General features: G+C 47.6%; 1 protein-coding gene across 11 annotated transcripts in view; it reads right to left on the minus strand.

The window, feature by feature from the left end:
- RREB1 (ras responsive element binding protein 1) overlaps positions 1-16,737 on the minus strand; it is a 176,107-nt gene that overhangs the window by 24,647 nt on the left and 134,723 nt on the right. For all 11 annotated transcript variants that reach the window (XM_082848345.1, XM_082848343.1, XM_082848341.1 and 8 more), the window contains 2 exons: positions 8,160-8,304; positions 7,457-7,593 (listed from right to left, as the gene is read on the minus strand). In XM_082848345.1, coding sequence (XP_082704471.1) covers positions 7,457-7,593; positions 8,160-8,304 — 282 coding nt within the window. The remainder of the gene's footprint in view (positions 1-7,456; positions 7,594-8,159; positions 8,305-16,737) is intronic.

Here is a 16,737-nt window from a genome sequence, read left to right on the forward strand (position 1 = left end):
GAAGCTAATAACATTCCACCCACTCTTCTAAGAACAAAACTTTCTTTTTTTCTTTTTAAATCACATACTCAAATAGATTACCGTGAAGAAAACAAAAATTCATTATTTGAAAAAACTCTAAAGGACAATTTAAGTAAAGGTGAGCTTACTTACGAAATGCAGGGACGAATGCCAATATGGACATCCTGCCTGCCCTTGGCTTACGGAAGGATGATCCCCTATATGCGAGCCCCAAATCGTTCTAATCACAGAAACAGTGTTTCTGTACCCAAGGCAGTTCACCAGAGCCCACTTCACCCAGAAAACACTTGAATCTCAGCACGTGTTAGCAAATGCTTCTATGAGAAAGGAAGCACGTTTAGTTCAGAATGCGGGGAGAGCGATCTGCTCCCCTAACTGCAGGGTTCCACCTCCCTCAGGGCGGCTCTATTCCCCAGGCAGGGGCTCCAGCACTTCAGTTTACTCGGGGTGGGTGGTAAGGGAAGAGCTGAGGTTTGGGGCCGTGCAGGGTTGGAACTTCTGGAACCGGAGGGGAAAAGCAGCTGTCTGCAGCTTATCTGCTCTGCCTGCTGTGGCAGCACCTGCAGTGTCACTGAGGGGGCTTGGGGAGGTGTGAAGCAGAGACAGGAGGGGCTGGGCGGGGGCTCCCAGGGGAGACAGATGCCCCCCCACACCCCACCCAGCAGCAGGCAGGGGAGTGAGCCAAGTTTCCACTGTGGCCCCCGGTATACAAAGGAACAGATGGCAGGACTGGGGGCTGCCAGTGCTGGGGCTGCAGGGAGGCACTGTGATCCCAGAGCACCTTCACCATGTGCTTGATCTGTAGCCTGTCCTGTCCTCTCCTTCAGAAATCAAACAAACTCACACAGTCTCTCAGCACACGGGCTCTGGCCTTGACATTGGCCTCGCCGGGAAGAGCACACTGTGAACGTGGTCAGAGAAGGCTGACTTCCATGAGAGTGGTACACTGCACTGATCTTGAAGCTACCCTGCCAGCCACAGCTCAGGCCAGGGATGGGCCAGGCAGCCGGGAGCTCCAGGAAGTGCTCTCCTTTGTTAGCTGGGGCTCTGTCCTTTCAGTTCTCAGAGGGCTTCAATGCAAATGAATGAGGTTCTTGTTCATGCCCAGATCCACGACTAGTCTCAAAAAAACAAACGTCAGGATCTTAGAGTCACTGAGTCGAGGACTGACACGTAGCACGGCACACCCAGTGGGGCAGGGCACCACGGAAGCCGTTCTTTACAACACATGCCCTTCCTTCTTATTTACTTTTTAGAAGAAAACTGCAGAATTCTGGGCTGGGGTAGGAATGTGCTAATGATACCCATGCTATAATGGCGTGGGCACTGTGCAGGAAGTAGGGGTACAGGAAGAAGCTGTCAACAGAGCAGCTCACAGTAGGGCTGACAGTGACTTAGCAGGACTAACTCTCACAATTAAAGGCATCAGCCATGAAACAAGGAACGTGTAACCACTAACCAGAGTGGGTTTCCCAACTAACCTTCCTGAAGGATCTACAATGGAGGGGAGCTTGCGCGCGCGCACACACACACAGAAGACTGAGTCAAACCAAGGTAAATGTGAAGGCAAAATCGCCAGCAAAGCATCCACAGGAACGGAAAGAAGGCCACCGAAAAGCGTAAAAAATATATTTTGAAGCCTTGTGGCTAAGCAATTCTGGGACTAACTCCTCCCAGGGTTTGCTACGGTAATACTGTGTCATCTGGTGACCCCTTACTTCCACATTGTTCTATCATGTCTCCCAGTTAAGGGACAGACAGACAGATGACCCCCACTGCCACAAGAAAGGGTTAAAAAAATTTTTTTCACTATGCTAAACATATTTTTGAAAGACTGCTTTGGCAAATTTCAAACATCAGGAAACACATTTCTTTAGAATCTCAGGTTTCCCCAACAATCTAAGGGAAATGATGTGCGGTTCTATAATTTAAAGGTATCAGGACCTTTCAAGCTTCTAATCATCTGGGTTTCTGTACAGCTGGATCACAACATTTGGGAGGCAGGACTCAAACCAAATGTAAACAGCCATTCAGCTACCCAGTCTTTACAAAAGCAAAATCAGATAAAAGTGGCTACTTACAACGATAAAGACTAAAGGCCAAACTGCTTTCATGTTCTCTGTCAAGGAAATGGTACCTGGAGAAGCCCCGGAACGTGCTTCCTTCTCTATTTTACTGGAATGGGATTCCAAGAGAGCGACACCAACCCATAACTGTAAGTGTCGCAAGGGTTAAAATACTAAAAACAACACATGTTCTAAGTAACAGTATCAGAAGTAAATGTTCATTGATTGTTTGTTACAGTCTGGTGACTGTGGATGCTCCCTTCATCCTCACACAGCCCCTAAGTCCATTTTCCAGACGGGGAAACTGAGCCCAAGGTCACGGAGATGCCAGGCCCCAGTCAGGCTGCAGCCGGCACCCTCACCACCCCTCTGCTGCAGCTGCTGCGCTGTGTGCTCAGAGGATGGTTACTGCAGGTGTCCCAGCTCCTTCTACAACCCATGTCACATCCTTAATGCCTGGGCCCTGGACAGTGGCTCGACTGGGAGTCTTCCCAACACTCCCCAAGCAGCAGCAGGCCCGGCCCTGTCATCAGAACCTGGGAAATACCTTGCTGAGAAAGCGGCAGTCACCCTGGCTGCTTCCTTGAGATACTGAATTTCTTGCTCATTACAGTGTTTTATCGAGGGACTGACATTCCTTTTTAAAGGGATTCCATGCTTCATTTTCTCTGTTCTGTCTATGGAGGCAAGAGGGGCGAGTGCAAACAGCTTCTCGTCAGAGCCCCGCCCGGTTCTGACCCTCCTCTCCCCTGGTGCCCACCCTCCCTGCCCTCCCCCGCTTCCCAGCCGCAGAGCTGACAGCCAACAGCTGCACTAATCTCTCCCAGTTGCTGGGAGCAACAGTGACGGCCTATGAGAGGGCCCTGGCCAGGGGCAGCCTGCCCTCCCCACGCCCAGGAATCCACTGGGCTGCACACACTGCATCCTGACGCCCTGCTAGGTCTGTTCGACCGAAGCAACGCAGCGGGAAGCTGGGCAGGTCCAGGGACTGCTCAGCGGGTGGCTGGGGTGAGCCCAGAAGCCGGCGGCAGTGCCCACTCCACGTGGCTGAGAGGCCCCTGGGCAGGGTGCGGAGGGGCTGCCCAGAGAGAGGCCTCCAGCTTAGGGGGCGGACCTCCTCCCTCAGCCCCCAGCATCGTTTTAAATCTGCCCTCCACCTGGCTGAGCCTCAGACCCCTGAGGCTCTTATACGAGATGCTGAAGAGTATTTTGTTATACCCTATCCCTATTTTTAGGATGACATTTAACAAGTGTGGGACCAGCGCCATGTCAGTCAGTCTTAGGGTCTCCCTGCAGGTGACGGGAGTGTGTAGGGGGGGATGGGGCACAGGGCAGGCAGTCGAATGTTCCTTGGAACACTTGAGAATCCAGAAGAAGAAGGTCCTGGCGACTCTCCCCACCTCTGGCAGCCCACCCTCCATGCCTGTGGGCACCTGCCCTCCCCTCTGTGCCGCCACGTGCCCGCAGAGCCCACTCAGGTCCCCACCTTCCAACGCCCCATGTAGATTTAAGGGCATCACCATAACATTTTCCTCACAGACAACTAGGAACGGTAACTGGACTGGACTGAGGAGGGCCTGCCCCGGGCAAGCGCCCCAGCATCCAATGTAAAAGGCCGTGGGAAGCTTTCCGCCAACCTATCCGGCTCCCTGGCTCCCTCTGCTTGGACAACAGGCTGCTGGCCTGTCTGGCCCTGAACTGACCCACTTCACTCTGTTATAATCGCTCTTACTCTTTTGCTGACAGCCCTCGAGGGGCCCTGTCTCCACTGTCACCACTTTTTTCTTAAGTCTGGTCAAGGGCCTGGCACACAACAAGCACTCATTCATTTGCTGGATACATTTTAGCTGAACTAATTTAAAAATTATTTATTACCCAATCTCCTTTAATCAAGAAGCCACATAAGATTATACAATAACTTTTGCCAAATTTCGCCCCCAGCTGCAGTCACAGTGCCACCGTGGCTACCCAGAGGTCCCCCCAGCCCAGTCCCCCATTAGCCAGAGACTAGTCATTCAGACACAAAATGGGGAGGGGGGGCGGGGTCTGAGACAAAGCCCTCCCAGCTACAGGTGGGCTTGTCCTAGGCTCGTACCTACACATGGGCTGCTGGGGGCTTGGAATGTGCCTCTTCCAATTGAAATGGTGGGCTGCGATCATGCCCCACACACCAGATGGCAAAGACTGTATGAGAATGAGAATGTAAATCACATCACTGACGGTTTCTGTACTGACATTATATTTTGGATATATTAGTATACCAGCAAAGCATGATCAATTTCAGCAAAGCATGATCAATTTCGCTATTTTCTTCTTCCTTTTTTAGAATGTGGCTACTTGAAAACTTAAGGTGGCCCTCATGGCTCTCCTCCTGTTTGCATGGGTGGCTGCTGAGCTGGACTTCCCTCCCGGCTAACTTTACTCAGGGCAGCGGACAGCCTGTTACTCTGTTCTATTCTTATAACCAGGCACGATATTCAACACCCAGACACCCGCACACAGGGATGTCCTCTCTGCATCCACCTGCTCACTGAACACTCTGTCACCTCCAGTCCCAAGTGCCAGCTCCCAGAAAGCCTCGCTTCTCCCGTCTGGGGGGCTGGACAGAAGGGCCAAGTCACCGCGGGTCTGGTCACGCCAGGGCGAAAACAAACCCAACACTCGGAGCCAGAATCACTACAGAGGTCTGTGTCTTCCTTTTGCTCTACGCTTACACTTCGTTAACTTGAAACACAAGGCACTGCAGGAGAAAGCCCTCGGCGTTTACGTGAATTTGGATTTCCAATGCTTTTTATTGAGGAACAACGGGCACCTTGCCAGCTTTGGGGGTGGGCGGTAAGGGCAGGAGAGGGAGAGAAAGAAGCCAACAGCTGTTTCGAGTTATAAACTTTCTGTCTAAACTGGTAGCATCCCACTGTGGTTCTGCTGTCTTTGGGGTTTGCAAATGGAGTTGGTGCCTATTTTAGCTCTGGGTTAACAAGCAGTCTCTCCCACCAGCTACTGTCACAGTTCACTGCCTGGCGGGGCCCTGTCGGCTCATGCCTGTCCCCATGGCATCCTCTGATAGCAGGCCATTATGTGGAGGGCAGAGCAGAGGGGAGAGAAGGGAAACTAACTATGTTCTGTAATTAACTCCTTTGGTTCCCAGACACAAGACCCACCCACACAGCAACAGCCGCCAGACAGGGGATGGCATGCTTGCCCCCCACCATGGATGCAAGGCAACCTCTTCTCACGCCACTGCCGGGAGGGGGCGAGCCCCCCACCAGGCTCAGCACTCCTCCAGTCCACCCTCCCCAAACAAAGGATGCTATTACCAAGTGGGCAAGGGAGGACCTGAGGTTTAACTTCACAGCCTTGGAGTCACGGCAAGTGAATTATGCACCAAGTCATGTAAAACAGTGAACCAGTATCCAAGGCGATTCCCGTCTCCACGTTCTCCAAGTAGCCAGCCCGGCCTGCCCCCAGATTAGGTGCTTGTCCAGAAGGCCCCACTCCAGGAGCACCCACGCCCTGGTGCCAGCCAGCACTGAAGAAGGGGACACCTGATCTTCCTCTATCATTGCTATACACTGTGCTGTGCAGGCTCCAGCTGCCCAGAAATCTCTCTTGAGAGTTAAGTTATTTTCCCTGTCGGACAGAATCATCTAGAAGAGGGTAAATGGGTAGTTCCTAAGATGGTATCTGATCACAGAATAAAACACAAAGTGAAAGAAAACCTAGGGAGGAACGCAGAGAGGAGCAGCGTGTGGACTCAGGCACTCTGCAGTGCCGGGTCAGAAGCGCTGACGGGGGTCGGAGGGTCGGGGGTCGCAGCTGCTATTCCTGCCTCTGCCCACGACTCACCACGTGAGGTTTGTCTGGTAACTTCACCTCCGCTTGCTCAGGTCCTGCATCTAGAGAACTATTTCAATAGTTACCACCCACCACCAGCCCGCATCCTGAGATGCTGTGGACGTTAATGAAACCATGAAGTCAAGTTCCTGAATCTCTCAGAATGACAGGGCCTACAAAAGGAAGAGCCAAGCGCTTTTTCTTGGTAGACAGAAGAACAACCGTTAAGAGGCAGGATTCCGAGTCACAGAATTTCAGGCCTGAAAGGGAACACGAGGACGATCTGGTCCAACTCTCCTTCAAGGTTCAGATGCAGCTGGTCCAGGCCCCATGTGAGCAGAGGTGGGACAGGGACCCAGGGTTCTGACCACCAGTCCCTGCCTGCCCGTCACATCCAGGAGCTTCCCACGATGGGGCAGTCACCTAAAGACATGCTCTAGCACTTCAACTGCTCAGAGTTTAATCTCTCCATGAATTCTTCTCTCTCTAATGGAAAAATGTCAAGCTGACGTGATTAAGGATAATGATTACTTGACACGACTTTATGTTACTGGACAATCAGGCTTTTCCCCCAACACAAACATGTTTAGCTGCCTCAGACCTTTTCACTCCTAAGTCACAACCAAACATGTGCCCCCAAGAAAGAAATGTGGTCCACGTATTGGTGAGTCAGACAAACAGATGTCCAGATTTCTACACTCCCAAGCTGTCTTCTGAAACCCAAAGCTGCAACCACACATGCACTGGCCTCTGCTCTGGGAACCTTCAGCTGTGCCTCTCAGGACATGCTACTTTCAAGTCTCACAATACCAGCGGCTCCCCTACAGCACCTTAAAAATGATACAGTAGCAGTTTCAGAGAGGAAGCGGGTACCTGCTCAGCAGGAACAAAGGGCTTTCTGCCTGATAAAAACGCAGGGAAGAAGGTCGGGGAGGAAAGCCGAGCTCCCCCCACCCCAGCCCCAAATTCTGCCGGAGGTCCGCCTGGGACCACTGAGAATCAGAAAAACTATGTGGAGCCTGGACCAGCAGAACCATCACCTTTGCTGCTACTGAGACAGGCTGCATTCAGGTCCCGTGTCCTGCACGACAGAACTCTGTCTTGCCCCCAAATGCTTTCCTAGGCTTCTGTGCTACTAGCCCATTCCAGACGCCCACGAGCACCTGATCTGCCCTCCCTGTCCTTAGCACACACACGGGCGCAGCTAACGACCATTTGGGCTGCAACACCGTCCGTGAAGAAAATGTGTCTGCTGCCCAAAGCCCGGTGCTAGGAGGCTACCCGTGGGCGGGGACTCATGGGGATCGCCCGGGGGCCCCGCCAGGAGTGCAGGAAGCACCGTGACGCTGGTGAATCCTCCTGGGGCTGCAGCCACCTGCTCTGACCCCTCTCAGCCCCACTTCCACCCCCGCAAGCACTCTGATCGGCCTCACTAATGGCCTCACAGCCCAGGCTGGAGTAACAGGAGGTAGGTTGCATCACACATCACAAGGAGGCGCCCCCAGAGCACAAGCCTGCCCCAGCCCCTCTCCTACCTTAGCGGGTTATCTGAGTGGGTCTCCATGTGGGTCTCCAGCCCGTACTTGCACACGAACTCCTTGAAACACAGTGGGCAGTGAAACACTTCATCAGCTTTCTTCTCCATGTCACCCGACTGCCTGTCCTCTACCATCTTAGGGGAAAGAAGAAACATTAAGTCACAAGGGAGGGCTCCCACGTAGTTTGTTTCAGAGAAGCCGACACTAAATCCAGAATCTGAAAGGAAAAGGACGCCTCCCTCCTAGGCATTAAGGATGCTACTGACCAACGTTTCATGTGACAAAACCTCACCGAACACCAGCACCCACCCACCCACCCTCAACTCACTCATCCATTCAACAAATATTCACGGAGCACCTAGTACCTGCCAGGCACTGGGAATAAAAGTGTGAGGACAAAAGAGTCCCTAATACTTAGCAGAGCCTCTTCCATTCTAGCTGGAGAAACAAAAAACCCCGGGAGCAATGAAACAAGCTCCCCAGATCATCAGTGGGCTCAGCCGGGGGGCTCTTCCTTCCACAAAGGAGGAGCAAACCGGTACTTTTTTCTCCAGAGACCCTACGAAACAGTGCAGGGAAACAGAGGTTAGAAGCTTGGGATGGGTGTCCACCAAGCCCCCAGACTGCGAAAATAAAGGCTGGAGGGATTTCTGCCAAGAGTCCCTGGGGCAGGCACATCTGTGCTAGGGGCAGAGAGGACCTTTTTAGCAGGCGCTGGGTCTTCCTTCTCTGACTCTGTATCATGACTCAGTTTCCTTTTGGAGGACAGCCGCCTGCGCTTCAGTGGGGACGGAGGGGCTGCAGCTGTAGCGCTGCTGGGGTCCTTCTCATGAATCTTCATATGTCTGGAAAGAACACACACAGAGACAATGTGATTTAGCAAAAACTGAGCTGGTTTAGTTAAAATGCTTTATATTTTCTATTTGGGCACTGGTAGTTAAATTTTCCTTAGTTAAGAGATACGGGGTATAATTTATACAGTGACTTCTTTTTAAAAACCTTATAATCTCCTTGAACCCCTCGTGAAGCTCTCACAACGAAGTGCTATCCAAAAACGTGGCTCAGTGCCTTGCTGTCTGTTGGAAGATATTCATGAACTTCACTGGCACTAATAAGATAAAAACAAACTATTTGATGATCTGTTCTACTTATTCAGACAAGCTGTACTATTTTAGGGCACATAATTCTATAGACAAAAGAAGTCCCAGGTACCACTAGTTCATAAACCAAGAAACCACTCTGTGGTCCCAGAACCCACCCCCTGTCTACCAGTAGAATGTGTTCTCTCTCTTCTGCCTTTGGAAGCATGTTGGGGGTCAAATTTGAGAAGTGCTGACCGAGCACATGTCCAAAGTGCCTGAGACCTGAAAGCCTGCCCATGCTCTCCAGGGTCTTACATGGATTTGCAGATCATGAGAGTAGCTGGGACAGTGGGATAAGTTACATGTTGCAACCCTGACATCTACAGGACTAGGAATACACATACAAGAAAGTATTATATTAGTATGCATATGTCTGTTCCAAAAAGAGAGTTTTATGGGTGACCTGACTTAAGTGACCTTACATTATCAAGTTCTAAAGCAAACATTCTAGGAACCAGGTCCCAAGAGCTATAGGGAAAGAAAGAATGGCATTACAAAAAGATAGTCTCAATTTCCTTGCTTTGTAACATAAAAGGTTTACTCTTCCTAATGACAATCATCATTGGCATCATCAGCTCTGACCGGGGTTAAACTGTGCCAGATGTGGGAATGTAGCCGCAGCTTTTTATAAATAACCCTCTGATGGGATTATCTTACTGGAGACGTTCTCAGGAATGGGACAAGACAGCAAGTTTTCATAAACGATCCTGTCAGACTTCTAAAAAGAAGCTCTGCTCAGCTCAAGCTCACGTTCTGCTGCACCTTCTGTACAGCTGGGCTGGGGATAAAAGGGCTGAGAAGCTCACGAACCACAAGCAGCGACAATTCAGGCTCTCAGGCCAATGACGCAACGAGACGGCTGGGCAACACCCTTCCCACTCACAGCCTCTGCCCCTGACACCCGTGAGCCCTCCTTCCATGAGTGTGTGGAGCCAAGAGCTACGATTCCCCTGGTTCTGGCCCTACAGACATACTCTAGAAGGCGGAGGGGTCCCCACGTCAGCCCAAGACCACACTAGCCTCTGCCCGAAGAGCAGCAGCCCCGTCATCCACCAGTAGGCGAGATGTGGCCTAACCTCTGAGAAATGGGATTCAGGGAAGGAGGCTCAGGCCAGCCCTCTGTTCTCTTAGGGGAAATCAATGTGGTGAGTCAGAAAGATCTAGTGGGAGAAAATGGAAAAGAATCACAGACAACCGTCATGCCCATATCCACATAATTCCTTGCTTAGATTATTAGGGTAGGATGCTTTATTATTAGTTCTTGGTCACCTAAAGCCTTGAGAAAGTTAATGGAGACAAACAGCCTTGTTCTATGTACCCCCTCTACTTCAAGGCGACTGGGAGTTAAAGAGACCATTGTTTAACGTCAGTGGAGAGAAAAAGAAAGGCTGGCAAGTTCCTTTCGACATTTATTGTATAGCACATTCCAATTTTAGAAATGTAAAAAAAATTTTTAGGCATCTAAGAATTGAGGAAGTATGATAATACTATGGGATGTAAATTAGTACCAAACCCATCCTTTCAAGAAATCACTCAAAATGAATTTTAAAAACAATATCCTGGAGGAATTGAGGAAGATGGCAGAAGAGTAAGACGCGGAGATCACCTTCCTCCCCACAAATACATCAGAAACACATCTACACGTGGAACAACTCCTACAGAACACCTACTGAACGCTGGCAGAAGACCTCACAACCCCCCCAAAAGGCAAGAAAGTCCCCACGTACCTGGGTAGGGCAAAAGAAAAAAGAATAAACAGAGACAAAAGCACAGGGACGGGACCTGCACCAGTGGGAGGGAGCCGTGAAGGAGGAAAGGTTTCCACACACTAGAAGTCGCTTCCCAGGTGGAGACTGCGGGTGGCGGAACGGGAAAGCTTCGGAGCCGTGGAGGAGAGCGCTGCCACAGGGGTGCGGAGGGCAAAGCGGAGAGATTCCCGCACAGAATATCGGGGCCAACCGGCACTCACCAGCCCGAGAGGCTTGTCTGCTCACCCGCCGGGGCGGGCAGGGCTGGGAGCTGAGGCTCGGGCTTCGGTCGGAACGCTGGGAGAGGACTGGGGTCGGCGGCGTGAACACAGCCTGCAGGGGGTTAGTGCGCCACGGCTGGCCAGGAGGGAGTCCAGGGAAAAGTCTGGACCTGCCGAAGAGGCAAGAGACTTTTTCTTCCCTCTTTGTTTCGTGGTGCGCGAGGAGAGGGGATTAAGAGCGCTGCTTAAAGGAGCTCCAGAGACGGGCGCAAGCCGCGGCTAACATCGTGGAGCCCAGAGACAGGCATGAGACGCTAAGGCTGCTGCTGCCGCCACCGAGAAGCCTGTGTGCGAGCACAGGTCACTCTCCACACCTCCCTTCCGGGGAGCCTGTGCAGCCCGCCACTGCCAGGGTCCCAGGATCCAGGGACAACTTCCCTGGGAGAATGCACGGCGCGCCTCAGGCTGGTGCAACGTCACGCCGGCCTCTGCCGCTGCAGGCCCGCCCCGCACTCCACGCCCCTCCCTCCCCCGGCCTGAGTGAGCCAGAGCCCCCTAATCAGCTGCTTCTTTAACCCCGTCCTGTCTGAACGAAGAACAGACGCCCTCCGGTGACCCACACGCAGAGGCGTGGCCAGACCCAAAGCTGAACACCCCGGGAGCTTTGCGAACAAAGAAGAGAATGGAAATCTATCCCAGCAGCCTCAGGAGCAGCTCCACAATCAACTTGATGTACCCTGCATCTGTGGAATACCTGAATAGACAATGAATTATCCCAAATTGAGTAGGTGGACTTTGGGAGCAAGATATATTATTTTTTCCCCTTTTCCTCTTTTTGTGAGTGTGTATGTGTATGCTTCTGTGTGAGATTTTGTCTGTATAGCTGTGCTTTCACCATTTGTCCTAGGGTTCTGTCCGTCCTTTTTTTTCCTTTAATACTTAAAATTTTTTTTTTCAGGCTCTCTGGTGGCGCAGTGGTTGAGAGTCCGCCTGCCGATGCAGAGGACGCGAGTTCGTGCCCCGGTCTGGGAAGATCCCACATGCCGCGGAGCGGCTGGGCCCGTGAGCCATGGCCGCTGAGCCTGCGCGTCCGGAGCCGGTGCTCCTCAACGGGAGAGGCCACAACAGTAAGAGGCCCGCATACCGCAAAAAAAAAAAAAAATATATATATATATATTTTTTTCTTAATTATTTTTTATTTTAATAACTATTTTATTTTATCTTACTTTATTTTATTTTATCATTTCTTTCTTTCTTTTCTTTTCTTTTCTTTCTACTTTTTCTCCCTTTTATTCTGAGCTGTGTGGATGAAAGGCTCTTGGTGGTCAAGCCAGGAGTCAGTGCTGTGCCTCTGAGCTGGGAGAGCCAAGTTCAGGACACTGGTCCACAAGAGACCTCCCAGCTCCACGTAATATCAAACGGTGAAAATCTCCCAGAGATCTCCATCTCAACACCAGTACCCAGCTTCACTCAATGACCAGCAAGCTACAGTGCTGGACACCCAATGGCAAACAACTAGCAAGACAGGAACACAACACCACCCATTAGCAGAGAGGCTGCCTAAAATCATAATAAGGCCACAGACACCCCAAAACACACCACCAGACGTGGACCTGCCCACCAGAAAGACAAGATCCACCCTCATCCACCAGAACAGAGGCACTAGTCCCCTCCACCAGGAAGCCTACACAACACACTGAACCAACTTTAGCCACTGGGGACAGACACCAAAAACAATGGGAACTACGAACCTGCAGCCTGCAAAAAGGAGAACCCGAACACAGTAAGATAAGCAAACTGAGAAGACAGAAAAACACACAGCAGATGAAGGAGCAAGATAAAAACCCACCCGACCTAACAAATGAAGAGGAGATAGGCAGTCTACCTGAAAAAGAATTCAGAATAATGATAGTAAAGATGATCCAAAATCTTGGAAATAGAATAGACAAAATGCAAGAAACATTTAACAAGGGCCCAGAAGAACTAAAGAGGAAACAAGCAACGATGAACAACACAGTAAATGAAATTAAAAATACTCTAGAAGGGATCAATAGCAGAATAACTGAGGCAGAAGAACGGATAAGTCACCTGGAAGATAAAATAGTGGAAATAACTACTGCAGAGCAGAATAAAGAGAAAAGAATGAAAAGAACTGAGGACAGTCCCCGAGACCTCTGGGACAACATTAAATGCACCAACAGTCGAATTATAGGGGTCCCAGAAGAAGAAGAGAGAATGAAAGGGACTGAGAAAATATTTGAAGAGATTATAGGTGAAAACTTCCCTAATATGGGAAAGGAAATAGTTAATCAAGTCCAGGAAGCACAGAGACTCCCATACAGGATCAATCCAAGGAGAAACACGCCAAGACACATATTAATCAAACTATCAAAAATTAAATACAAGGAAGACATATTAAAAGCAGCAAGGGAAAAACAACAAATAACACAAAAGGGAATCCCCCATAAAGTTAACAGCTGATCTTTCAGCAAAAACTCTGCAAGCCAGAAGTGAGTGGCAGGACCTATTTAAAGTGATGAAGGTGAAAAACCTACAACCAAGATTACTCTACCCAGCAAGGATCTCATTCAGATTTGATGGAGAAATTAAAACCTTTACAGACAAGCAAAAGCTAAGAGAGTTCAGCACCACCAAACCAGCTTTACAACAACTGCTAAAGGGACTTCTCTAGGCAAGAAACACAAGAGAAGGAAAAGACCTACAATAACAAACCCAAAACAATTAAGAAAATGGGAATAGGAACATACATATCAATAATTACCTTAAATGTAAATGGATTAAATGCTCCCACCAAAAGACACAGACTGGCTGAATGGATACAAAAACAAGACCCATATATATGCTGTCTACAAGAGACCCGCTTCAGACCTAGGGACACATATCGACTGAAAGTGAGGGGATGGAAAAAGATATTCCATGCAAATGGAAATCAAAAGAAAGCTGGAGCAGCAATTCTCGTATCAGACAAAATAGACTTGAAAATAAAGACTATTACAAGAGACAAAGAAGGACACTACATAATGATCAAGGGATCGATCCAAGAAGAAGGTATAACAATGGTAAATATTTATGCACCCAACATAGGAGCACCTCAATACATAAGGCAAACACTAACAGCCATAAAAGGGGAAATCGACAGTAACAGAATCATAGTAGGGGACTTTAACACCCCACTTTCACCAAGGGACAGATCATCCGAAATGAAAATAAATAAGGAAACACAAGCTTTAAATGATACATTAAACAAGATGGACTTAATTGATATTTATAGGACATTCCATCCAAAAACAACAGAATACACATTTTTCTCAAGTGCTCATGGAACATTCTCCAGGATAGATCATATCTTGGGTCACAAATCAAGCCTTGGTAAATTTAAGAAACTTGAAATCGTATCACGTATCTTTTCCCACCACAACGCTACGAGACTAGATATCAATTACAGGAAAAGATCTGTAAAAAATACAAACACATGGAGGCTAAACAATACACTACTTAATAACGAAGTGATCACTGAAGAAATCAAAGAGGATATCAAAAAATACCTAGACAAATGACAATGGAGACACAACAACCCAAAGCCTATGGGATGCAGCAAAAGCAGTTCTAAGAGGGAAGTTTATAGCAATACAATCCTACCTTAAGAAACAGGAAACATCTCAAATAAACAACCTAACCTTGCACCTTAAGCAATTAGAGAAAGAAGAACAAAAAAACCCCAAAGTTAGCAGAAGGAAAGAAATCATAAAGATCAGATCAGAAATAAATGAAAAAGAAATGAAGGAAACAATAGCAAAGATCAATAAAACTAAAAGCTGGTTCTTTGAGAAGATAAACAAAATTCATAAACCATTAGCCAGACTCATCAAGAAAAGAAGGGAGGAGACTCAAATCAATAGAATTAGAAATGAAAAAGGAGAAGTAACAACTGACACTGCAGAAATACAAATGATCATGAGAGATTACTACAAGCAACTCTATGCCAATAAAATGGACAACCTGGAAGAAATGGACAAATTCTTAGAAATGCACAACCTGCCAAGACTGAATCAGGAAGAAACAGAAAATATGAACAGACCAATCACAAGCACTGAAATTGAAACTGTGATTACAAATCTTCCAACAAACAAAAGTCCAGGGCCAGATGGCTTCACAGGCAAATTCTATCAAACATTCAGAGAAGAGCTAACACCTATCCTTCTCAAACTCTTCCAAAATATAGCAGAGGGAGGAACACTCCCAAACTCGTTCTACGAAGCCACCATCACCCTGATACCAAAGCCAGACAAAGATGTCACAAAGAAAGAAAACTACAGGCCAATATCACTGATGAACATAGATGCAAAAATCCTCAACAAAATACTAGCAAACAGAATACAACAGCACATTAAAAGGATCATACACCATGATCAAGTGGGGTTTATTCCAGTAATGCAAGGATTCTTCAATATATGCAAATCAATCAACGTGATATACCATATTAACATATTGAAGGAGAAAAACCATATGATCATCTCAATAGATGCAGAGAAAGCTTTCGACAAAATTCAACACCCATTTATGATAAAAACCCTGCAGCAAGTAGACATAGAGGGAACTTTCCTCAACATAATAAAGGCCATATATGACAAACCCGCAGCCAACATCATCCTCAGTGGTGAAAAACTGAAAGCATTTCCACTAAGATCAGGAACAAGACAAGGATGTCCACTCTCACCACTCTTATTCAACATAGCTTTGGAAGTTTTAGCCACAGCAATCAGAGAAGAAAAAGAAATAAAAGGAATCCAAATCGGAAAAGAAGACGTAAAGCTGTCACTGTTTGCAGATAACATGATACTATACATAGAGAATCCTAGAAATGCTACCAGAAAACTACTAATCAATTAATTTGGTAAAGTAGCAGGATACAAAATTAATGCACAGAAATCTCTGGCATTCCTATACACTAATGATGAAAAATCTGAAAGTGAAATCAAGAAAACACTCCCATTTACCACTGCAACAAAAAGAATAAAATATCTAGGAATAAACCTACCTAGGGAGACAAAAGACCTGTATGCAGAAAATTATGAGACACCGATGAAAGAAATTAAAGATGATACAAATAGATGGAGAGATATAACATGTTCTTGGACTGGAAGAATCAACATTGTGAAAATGACTTTACTACCCAAAGCAATCTACAGATTCAGTGCAATCCCTATCAAACTACCACTGGCATTTTTCACAGAAGTAGAACAAAAAAATTCACAATTTGTATGGAAACACAAAAGACCCCGAATAGCCAAAGCAATCTTGAGAACAAAAAGTGGAGCTGAAGGAATCAGGCTCCCTGACTTCAGACTATACTACAAAGCTACAGTAATCAAGACAGTATGGTACTGGCACAAAAACAGAAATATAGATCAATGGAACAGGATAGAAAGCCCAGAGATAAACCCACGCACATGTGATCACTTTATCTTTGAAAAAGGAGGCAAGAATATACAGTGGAGAAAAGACAGCCTCTTCAATAAGTGGTGCTGGGAAAACTGGACAGGTACATGTAAAAGTATGAAATTAGAATACTTCCTAACACCATACACAAAAATAAGCTCAAAATGGATTAAAGACCTAAATGTACGGCCAGACACTTATCAAACTCTTAGAGGAAAACATAGGCAGAACACTCTATGACATAAATCACAGCAAGATCCTTTTTCACCTACCTCCTAGAGAAATGGAAATAAAAACAAAAACAAACAAATGGGACCTAATGAAACTTCAAAGCTTTTGCACAGCAAAGGAAACCATAAACAAGACCAAAAGACAACCCTCAGAATGGGAGAAAATATTTGCAAATGAAGCAACTGACAAAGGATTAATCTCCAAAATTTATAATCAGCTCATGCAGCTCAATAACAGAAAAACAAATAGCCCAGTCCAAAAATGGGCAGAAGACCTAGACAGACATTTCTCCAAAGAAGATATACAGATTGCCAACAAACACATGAAAGAATGCTCAACATCATTAATCATTAGAGTAATGCAAATCAAAACTACAATGAGTTATCATCTCACACCGGTCAGAATGGCCATCATCAAAAAATCTAGAAACAGTAAACGCTGGAGAGGGTGTGGAGAAAAGGGAACACTCGCACTTT

The sequence above is a fragment of the Leucopleurus acutus genome, assembly GCF_964270905.1.
Source record: "Leucopleurus acutus genome assembly, chromosome: 10".
NCBI lineage: Eukaryota > Metazoa > Chordata > Mammalia > Artiodactyla > Delphinidae > Leucopleurus > Leucopleurus acutus.